The sequence below is a fragment of the Sminthopsis crassicaudata genome, chromosome 2 (genome assembly GCF_048593235.1).
Source record: "Sminthopsis crassicaudata isolate SCR6 chromosome 2, ASM4859323v1, whole genome shotgun sequence".
Classification (NCBI taxonomy): Eukaryota; Metazoa; Chordata; class Mammalia; order Dasyuromorphia; family Dasyuridae; genus Sminthopsis; species Sminthopsis crassicaudata.
In genome coordinates, this window is record NC_133618.1 from 599,955,992 (window position 1) to 599,966,975 (window position 10,984).

Below are 10,984 nucleotides of genomic sequence, written 5' to 3' on the forward strand. Positions count from 1 at the left end.
GAAGCATACGTCACTAGAAAACTCTGAACATTGTCTTTCTCACCCCAAGGAGAGAATACTATGCTTTTCAGATATCAAATTTTGTAAAGTATGTTGGACTTTGCTTGTAGGAATACAAGGTCAAGCACATTATATGATTGAAATAACTAGTGATTCTTCCTTCCCTCCATCTCTACTCCGATCTTGAGCAATTTCATTTTAATTTTTATATTTCATGACAGGTTCATAAAAAAAAAAAACTTTATGAATAAACCTGAAATATGACTCTGAGGGATGAGTTCTACCTATTATTCTTGACAGTTAAGAGCAGTGGCTAAAGCTATGATAATTTTTAAAGGTTTAGATATAAATAGCATATTTCATACCATTTCCTAGAGCTTTAATGATTTTGCAAGGATTAAACATGGTGAGTATTTTTTTTTTTTTTTTTTTTTTTTGGAGGGAGGATGGCACACTGGTGGATAGAGAAGGTTGCATTTGGGAATATTAACAATAAAACAGTTGGCACTTCAGATCAAAACTTTAATCATTGTAGAATCTATAATTTGTAATCTATTAAAGCATTTAAAAAATAAAAGATAATAGATAGTCCTATATAGGGTTCTAGCCTAGGAAGCTGAATAAGTATATCCTATTCTAACAATATGTCTTATTCTGACAATAAGGTAAGGAATGATAATAATAATAACTCATAATCATAATGTGCTTTAAGATTTATAAAGTGCGCTGAATTGAAATCTACACAGCTGGATTAATTTGGATGATGTGTTTTCTTCCTCCATAGTAAAGCTAAAGAGCTGAAGGATCGTCATCGGGACTTTCCTGATGTCCTTTCTGGAGCTTATATCATAGAAGTAATTCCAGACACTCCAGCTGAAGCGTAAGTTATAGAAATTTTACCTTCAATATCCTGCCTCTTCCCATGACTGACCCATCAATATAGTTCCTTACAGACAGACAGCACAAGTGGTTGTTTTTGGATTTGTGACAAAAGCCTGAGATCTCTAAGTCTGTTCCTGCTCTGGGATCTAGTTTAGGATAAGGCCCAATTTGAATTGCCTCAGATAGAAAAGAAGAAAGAGGTCTTTTGTTCTTTATAAGAATGGCTTAACTCTTTTAACAGATGTATATATATCCATAATAAGTATGGGATGGATCTATGATTTTTGTCAGCATGGGGAGCCCATCTTGGAATTTCTTCCACCCTTAAAGCAGCTTGAAATTCTATCTGTTACTTATAAGATTAAATCTTAGGGAGTTGTTTGAAAAATTGATTATGTGAGTTATCCAGGATAATATGATGAATAAATTTCAGAGACGAAATTTGAACTCTAGTCTATCTAACTTCAGACCACACTCTATCCACCATGACATTTAATTTGTATAATGGATGTACAAGACTAAATTCTTTGAGAATCTCTGGGGTCAAGTTGGAGAAGGAAAAAAAAAAGGTCATTTTAAAATTTCACATGAAAAGTAGTGGCTCATCTGACAAGCTGTATACAAGATAAAACATATTTCTAGGAAAGTGATATCAATATTACTTATACTGATGATGACAAGAATAGGGAGCCACTACCTTATGTTAAAATTATAGGATCATCAAGCTGAAGGAGTATTGTGAAAGCAAAAAGTTCTCTCCTATAAGAATGTAAGATCTGGAATCAGAAAACCTGAGTTCAAACATTACCTTCCTTATGTAATATCATTGTGACACTGGACAAGTTAGGACATCAATTTCTACATCTTTAAAAATAAGGGGCTTATTATATTAGATAATACTCAGGGTCCCCTCTAGTTCTGGATTCTAAGATCTCATAACACTGAGAAAATTGCTTAACCCCTCTCTGCTTTAGTTTGCTCATCTGTAAAAAGAGAGCAATAATTGCTTGTACTACTAACCTTACAGGATTGTTATATATAAATAGGCTTGTGAAGTGCTATGTGAATGTGTGCTACTGTTTTTTTCTTTTTGTTTTGTTTTGTTTTGTTTTTTCTAGAGATATTGTTTTCCTGACATTGTTGGAAATTAGCCTACAATTACTTCACCCTGTTAGAAATTACTTAGCTGAAATAAATTTGTTATGCTCATACCAGTCTTGTAAAATATTAACACTTTTGTATAAAATCAACTATTTAGTATTAGCCGGGAGAATCCCAGGAGGCATTTCAACAATGGCAGTAATATTTATTTTCTTTGGAAATTTTTAGGGTACTTTCTACTATAAGATATTGAAGATGAATCCTTATAACTCTTCCCCCCAAACATTCCCATTCTTATATACTAGTCTTGTGGATTTTGGTCTGTATTTTTAATTGGGAAGAAGAGAAGAAAGGGACCTAGAGGGAATCTCAATTTCTACCTGGCAAGTTTCCAGCATTTACCTTCCCAGAACCGGATAGAGAAAAAATATTAGACCTTGGAGCCAAAAGAACAGAATTGGAGGCTCACTAGCTATCTTGCATTGTGCTTCCTCATTACCAATAAGATGGTGTTGGATTAGCTTATCTCTATGGTTCCCTTCCTGTTCTAAATCTTATGTTTTTCTGTCTCCCTCAGTACCAGCTCCAGTGGTCCATGTAGAGGGATAAATAGAAGCAATGCAATGAATGATGTATTTATCTTCTTTTATCTTTCAGAGGAGGCCTTAAAGAAAATGATGTGATAATAAGTATAAATGGAAAATCTGTGGTCTCTGCCAATGATGTCAGTGACGTCATTAAAAAAGAAAGTACCCTGAACATGGTTGTCCGCAGAGGCAATGAAGACATTATGATCACAGTGATTCCTGAAGAAATTGATCCTTAGGTAGAAACACGAGCCGGATTCTGTGTTTTCCCTGAAGTCATTCCCAATCGACTGCTTATAATGACTCTGTGCTGGTACAGGAAACATTAATAAACTTTTGACCAACATTTTGCTTGTTCAGCAGAACAGCACTGGCCAACAAAATAACTTTTAATAGATTTAAGGCAAAACAAATGTAATGTTACAGATACTCAGACAATAATTATTTCCTTCTGTATCTTATGTACACAGCATTTTTTCTTCTGCCAACTTCGTCTGTTCCTGCTTAGAGGGTCAGCATTTGTTTCTTTCTTTCTGCTGAGTCTTCATCTTAGCCTGACTAATGAAATTGGTCAAATTAACCATTCAGAAGAGTGCCAAGTGGATTTCATAATGGCACTTAGAGAGTTGGTTGGAAGCGCCTCTGCCATGGAACCAACTATTGGAGACCGGGAGTGGGTGAATGCTGGCTTATGAACAGAATTTAGGCAGCCTCCTTTCAGAAGCCATGCCCCATTGGGAGTCCTATGGCCTTTGACTTAGAGCTATTAAAGTACTTGTACATATTTTCTTCTCTGTGTCATTTATTTATCAACAGATGGATGCATTCTTTCTGAAATAGGTGTTATTGATGGTCAACTCATCAAAATACATGTGTTCATATAGAGCTGAGTTCTTAAGGTTATATATCAGCTGTTCTAAACCATCCTGTGTCAGAGAGGGATCTCACTAAATGACCTCTGAGGTCCTTAATTAATCACTAGATCATTTATCAAAGACCTGTTCTGTGCCAGGTACTGTGCTAAGCACTGTGGATACAGAAAGAGACAAAAAATAGTATCTGTCCTCAAAGAACTTAACAATCTAATATATATACAAAGCAAGTTATTTCCAGGATAAATAGGAAATAATTAGCAGAGGGAAGTTACTAGAATTAAAAGGTATTAAGATATATTGATTCTACAAATGCAGTAATTACAATATAAAAGTCATGAGACAAGGTTTGTTAAGTTAAAAACATCCTACCATACCTTAGAGGCTCAAGCAGTTTTGGAGGAACAAAGCAAATCTAGAAGGCAAGTGCAAAATGCAAAGCATCCTTCATGCTCTTTTAATGTAAGGCGTCAAAAAGTTGATTATAATTGCCATGGTAAGACTCAGGATAAAAACAAAGAACTTAGTTCAATTAAGTGAGGATCTTGGGGTGATTCAGAGAAAATAAAAATTCCAGAGAAACTTAGACTCTCCAGGGTGTTCATGCAGCTAATAGCAACTCTCTGACTCAGTGAAAGCTTATAAAAGATCTGGAAAATCAACTTTTGAAAAATAACTGTTACAAAACTTTTGCTGATTTTTGAGGTTCCAGCTCTAATATTCTTCTGACCTCATCAAAGTTCCTTAGCTTCTCCAGAATTGCAAAATCCTAGGCTGCAAATTACGCAGGCCTACCCTAAGTCTTTGTAATGTAGCCTGCAAAGAGAAAAATAATTATTTATGCCAAGAAAAGAGACTTCAAGCCTGTTTTATTTTGAGCAGTCAGAAGTTGGATAGGTGCAGGGCACCCTCAACAGTGCGTGCTATAGTCTTTTGCTGTTTAGACCTATCTGGGTTAATGTTTATCTGCCAAAATAGCTTCTGAAAAATCTCTTCCTGTTCATGAATACCAAATTGATACAGCTAAACAAAAGATGTTAGCTATTGATTTCTCTTAACATGAATGTTAAATTTGGCCAAATCCCATAAGGGATTAGTCAACCAGTCAAATAATCAACAGCCATTTATTAGCCTGCTGTGCATGCTAGGTAGCTTATCTATTAAAAGACAGATATTCTGTCTATCAAAGCAACACTGAAGAGTCTAGGAGGGTCACAAAAGGCTTTCAGAAACACAAGCCCTTTTTGTGAATTGATACTGGTAGAAGTGACCGATTTTTCTCCCTGAATATTTTTTCTTTTCTTTTTTTTTTAAATTCAGTTAATAGCAACAAGAGGGCTACACCCAAAAACTATGTCCTCAGCCTCCAGTGAGGAAGAAAGTGGCATCTGTGCTTTGCCTCTCTGGGTGGTCTCTAGGACTGCCACAGGTGCAAGGAGCCTGGACTCTGTCGAGGCTGTATTTCTAAATATGCCTTGGAGTCAAAAATGCCTATATTCTATTATTTTTTGAGCAGAAGAGAAAACAACCTTAGTTGATAGAAAGATTGAGGGTTTTATCAAAACTCAGTAGCATCTCTGTACAACTATTATAGTATGGTCAGGGCTGGGGCACTCTTTTAATTAAAATGCCATTTGGCAAAAAATGAGAAATACTAAAATGTTTTTTTTTTTAATCCCCCCAATTTCTGCCCTAATTCACTCTTTACCTACTTTATTTTGTTAAATATTTGAGTGTTTCTCCCTTAGTCTCTCTTCTTACTCCACCCTGTTTTTGGCTTGGTGAAATTTTTCCATATAGACTGAAATTGCTAAGGAAATAATCTCCCAGGGTTATTCTCTTTGTCCTGTGAATTCTAGCAAACTGAAGCCTCTCCAACATACCAGATAAATTGGTTTTTAGGATAGCTCCCATGCCAGGATTTCTCCCTTTACGTGTTTTGTGCCATGATGGAAACATTAGCAAGCCATTTTGATGAGAAAACTTTCTGTTCCTACCACACAGTTACAATATTACAGGTCTAGATCTTTTTTTTAAACTTCTGAAAAGCCATTACTGTCTGCAGGTATAGGCCTGATGCCTTCCCCCCCTCCCCCTTATATAAAAATTGCTTCTACCTGCTTTTTCTTTAGCTGCTTGACAGTTATAACAAGATCTTGGCATTTCAGCATCTCCAGATTATTTCATTATAAGATGATTCTCCTTTTTCTTTCTAAGCCTTATTAGCTGAGTAATAACTTTAATTTTACTTCCTTCTCTGGCTTGCCTTGTATATATCTGCTCTTCCTTTTCTAGATGTTCCCTCCAATTTCTGTTAAAATTCCCCTCCCCCCCAAACTTGTAATTAATGAGCAATGACAATTATCAGAGCATTTACCTAAGATGCTGCTTGGTCCTTGCCAATAAATTTGGTACTTGATTTACATAAAGTCTTGCAAAATACTCCTTTTAGATTCCCTGTCATCCAGTTAGAACCACAACTGAAAAGTATTCCAGTGTTAGAGGCAGAAACATTACTTATACAGACTTGCAGTGTGGTCTTAGCAAATTCCTATTTCTGATTCAACTTTTCCATATGAAAATTGGTAAGACCTGTGTCCAGTAGGTGTGAGGGTTTTATTTAGGCACTAATGAATTTGTCTCATTGCTTGAGACTTGAATGAGGATTTAAGTCACCCAGATGGTTGGTTCTCAAGCACTGCCAAGGAGTGCTAAAGCCCATCTTGGCAAATGGTGCTGAGGTGAGTGCCAAAATGGAGCAAAGCTGAATTGGCTTAGAATGTTACTGGATGAATGCTGCGATGATGCAAGATGCAAAATGCTCTGTGGCCTTCAGACTGGCTTGAGTTCAAGTCCTTTGTAGGAGTGTCCATTATGGGTTCTGATCAGGCTCATTTATAGCAGTCTCATTATAGTCTATATAGTTCCAAAGACTGACATTGCTCTGACAAACTTCTTCAACATCTTTCCTTATATCAACACAGATTGGCAAGGTCTCTGTGGACTAATCTGTAGCTGTATAAAGGAGAATAGTGTAATGCCTAAGGATTATGAAACTCTGGACTTGTTTGGACTATTTTTTCATCTGCAAAAAAACAAAGGTAGAACTAAATGGCTTCAGGGAGATAGATAGCATAGTGGATCATCAGATAGACTGCATGCAAATCCTTTCACAGAAATTAGCTGTGTGACTAGGCAAACCACTTAATTTGTCTCAGCTTTAGTTTTCTAATCAGTAAAATGGCGAGGAGATTGGATTAGATCAACTTGGGTTCCTTTAAACTCTAAATATATTAACTTATCTGTGTGACTTTAGGAAAGTCCATCCATTATTCTATTTTATCATTCCCATTATCATTTGCCTTCCTGTTTAGGCTAGTATATGGCATTCTAATAACTATGATTAGATTCACCCATTATAATCATGGATAATACATTGCTAGCATTGGAAAAGACCTTAGAAGCCATCTAATCCATTTCCTCCCATGCAGTTGAACAAACTGAAGTACACAGGGAGGTTAAGTCAAGTCCTTGGTCCTCTTCGAGAATGAAGGACAAACAACAATAGTATAAACAGAACACTTTAAAGGTAGTAACCCAGGTCTTCTATCTGTCAAGCCAGTACAAAGAATCATGTCAATTTTTTCCTGGAAGATTCTCTAAGCTGCCTTCTGTACCTGTTCCAGGTGGATATTTGTCAAGGTGATGTCATGTCCAAAGTTTACATTTTGAGATTGGTTCTGGGACCAGGGAGTTTCTGATGCAAATCATCTTCATGTGCAATAATAGCAACTGCCACATGATAATAGTGCTTCTTTTGGATTTCCATGGGTTGTTCCTGTGTATTTGTTCAAGCAAAGAAACTGATCCTAAGACCCTTTTCTTCTAGGAATATGACCTCTTTTACTGTTCTTCTCTGAGAAGAGAACTCTTCTCTCTGGGATATAATATTTCTTATCACACTACTTGACAATAGAAGTACATAAATTCTCCAATGTACATATAATCTTTTGTCCCTGGCAAAGTTGTTGGAAATATAGAAACTAAAAAAATCTTGCTTTGCTATATCACATGTCTCTTTGGTAATCTTCAAGTTCAGCAGGTTAAGGGAAGAAGGTCTATCTAGAGAAGGGGGAAAGGGTGGTCTTAAACAGCCATAGGCCTTCCACTCTGGCTTCCTATTTGGGGTTACTTGAATAAAAATAAAATAAATTCCTTTTTTCTCTAAAAAAAGAAAAAAAGGCTTTAACCAGTTTTTATGAAGTTTCAAGATTGCTTAGGACATATTAAAAATGAACAAAATACCTTTGTTACAACACTAGAGGGCACAGACTCATATAGACTCATGAATGGATATAATCTTATACAAAGAATAGACTTTCTCTTGTCAAGAACCTACTGAGTTAAACCATTAAGTTAATTAAGATACTTTATTAGAATCCCTATTCAGATCATTTTGATACTATGTTATTTAATTGCCCCAAACTTCATAATATACTTTTTCCTAAATAATACATGACAAGAAAAAGTTACTGAGTTCCAATGTATTGGATTTGGAGAATTTGGTAACACTCCATAAGCCTCCTCCCTCCTCCCTCCAGATAACTGGAAACACTTCAACAGTGTTGAAATAGAGCTGGAAATCATTATACCAGAAACTGGAGAAGTGTTTGAGTTCACTGATGCAATGGAAAAGGAATACACTGATGTTATAGAAACTTCAGAAGGCTATGAGACTAAGCTCTTTGAAGGCAGGGATAGTGCTTATTAGCCTTTATACTGCCTCTATAACCTAGCATAATGCAGACCCTACAGTAAGTGATTAATAATAGTGTTTTTAATTGAATTGAATTTTTTTGTATGTAATTTTTTTGGTAGTCCTGGTGGCTCATTGGTCTCTGCACTGATATAACCATTTTAATTTAATGTGAGAAACAAATACAAAAGAAATATGTGGGGTGTGAATAGGTATCTTTATAAAGATTAGAAGTAATTGGAAATAAGGGTAAATTAATTATGGGGTAACTGGTTGGTTTTGTTGAATCTAGACAAAAAGCTAAATATTGGAACAGGTATTTTAGGCTAAGTTGAGAAGCAAAGTAGTTGAGACCAAAAATCAGAACTAGGAGGATCTAAGCATTAATAAAGTCTAAAAATCTCAGATTCTATAGTCTTAGAAAGTTGGTAAACTTACTGTATTAAATAATAAAATGGAAAATCTCACGTTAGCTGTTCCTAGTATAATAGAATTTTTAGCAAAGTCCTGGGTTCAAATCCAAGGCTGCTACTTAATGGCTATGTGACTTTGGACAAGATGCTTTACTTATATAAACTTAGGTTTCTCATCTGTGGAAATAAGGTTGAATTTAAATGGCCTCTAAAATCCTTTCAGCTCAAAATCTGTGATCTTATATCATTCATTATTACCATTTTACATTGTAATAGAAAACAATTTCATCTATCATAGGTATGGTTACTTGGTAGACCATATGTAGGAACAGACTTGTGATAGTCCTAAGTGTATAATATAATACAGTACCTAAGCCCTTAGAATACTTGAGTAGAGCTGAAAATGATTGGTATAGAGCAACAAGAAGCCCATTTTGGTAGCCATGTATGAAGGAAGGGTTATGGGAAAGAGAATGCCAGGACAAACCAAATGCAAAGCCAGATTTGGTATATACGGGCTAATATTCCAGCCTCTGAAAGACCTCCATATATTCTATAATATGCTTCCTATAAATTATCATAACATAGAATCCTGAAGTTGGAAAGAACTGAAAAGGCCATTTGGTTCAATCTCTTTCCATGTATGTATATACATTTCTTCTACTGAGATCACTTGGTCACCTCCAATAGTGGAGAACTCACTATTTCATTTCATTGTTGGACAACTTGGATTCATTCCTAATTATATTGGATCAAAATATGGCTTCCTAAAATCTCTTCCACCCAACATTTTCTCTAGTTCTGCCTCTATCACCTGTAGATCACTTCTAATGCTATTCTTCCAAATAATTGAAAGTAGTTCTCATAGATTTTTTCTTTTGCTTAAATTTTCCTATTTTTTAAAAAAAATGATTCTCATAAAGTCATGACTTCAAATCTTACTACCTTTGTTGCTTTCTTCTGAATAAATGTCATTTTGTCAGTGACCCTAAAATAATGGTGCCCAGGATGAACTAATCAAGTTTTTATTATAACAGTCAGTTTATGTAATTATTATTTAATGAATAAAAGCCCTAACCAACAATGATATGGTGATTGAGGATTAATTCTGAGGAACTTTAGCACATTTAAGCATTGCCTTACTACTATTAATTTTTTTTTTAAATTCCCCCTTTATTTATGACTCAAACAGAAATGATCTCTAGTTATATGAAAGTTATTAGGGTTACAATTCATTTTTAATGCAGGTAATGCACAATGGGATACTACCCTTTTTTTTTTTTTTTTTTTTTTTTTTTTTTTTTGCAACAGATTGCATTTAGCAATCTGGATCTTTTGTCAGAGTAATATTTTGAAATACATAAAATACATATGATTCTGTACTGAAATAATATCAAAAAATGTTCACAAGCTCCAGATTAGGAACCTCAATAAATCTTTTTGGTTTTAAATAATAATTAACAATAAGATATATATTTGCTACTTGTATCAATAAATTGTGTAATGCTAAAGATGTAATTTATGGTAGAAAACTGAAAGTTGTCTTATTCTCTTCTTATATTTTAACCACGGATGTCATCAATATGCCAGCATTTAATGTTTATCAAATTTTTATATAGATAGATATTTTATTGAGGATTTGGGAAAGATTACAGAATAAAGCAACTTATTATATCTAAAATCCCATATTCCCTCAGTAATTTAAAATGATGTTTAAAAGTGAACTTTAGAGCAACAGAAGTAATTACTATCAGGATAAAGATTTGGAAATTAAGGGGATAACCACCAGCTGGGGAATAACTGAATAAATTATAGCATATGAATTTGATATTTTTGTGTTAAAAGAAATTACAAACAGAATGATTTTAGCAGGGGGGGATTTGAAAGACTTACATGAATTGATACAAAATGACATGAGCAGAACTAGGGCAACATTGTACCCTGTAACAGCAATATGATATTATGAACAATAGTGCCCAGAATGAAAGACAGTCCTACATATATAGTCAGATTAGTATAGAGCAGAAGAAGACTAGCTCCTTCCTCAAACAGGTCATACTTTTACCACTGGAACCTAACATACTATGTATTTTTAATTCCATAAAACTATTGATTTACATGGAGATAAGTATATGATGATGAAATTGGATGTTTAAAGGAACACTTTTACCCATTCACTACTTTTTTTGGACAAGCATTTACCAAGCAGCAAGTGTTATATGTAGTAGTCTGATGGATGAGGGAGGAGTGACAGATCAACAGGAGAATTCAGTGGGTGAATAAGCAGTATTATTTTTTCTTAATTTAGCGCTGCACCCTGTGTCAATTACTGTGCTAGATGCTGGATATGCAAGGATATGAAAACACAGTCCC

At 34.8% G+C, this 10,984-nt stretch overlaps 1 protein-coding gene across 1 annotated transcript in view; it reads left to right on the forward strand.

Moving 5' to 3' along the window:
- Nucleotides 1-3,354, forward strand: part of HTRA1 (HtrA serine peptidase 1) — a 74,581-nt gene extending 71,227 nt beyond the window's left edge. Inside the window, exons 8-9 of the mRNA XM_074284943.1 lie at nt 785-880; nt 2,641-3,354. Coding sequence (XP_074141044.1) covers nt 785-880; nt 2,641-2,809 — 265 coding nt within the window. The 3' untranslated portion in view covers nt 2,810-3,354. The remainder of the gene's footprint in view (nt 1-784; nt 881-2,640) is intronic.
- Nucleotides 3,355-10,984: the final 7,630 nt, after the last annotated feature.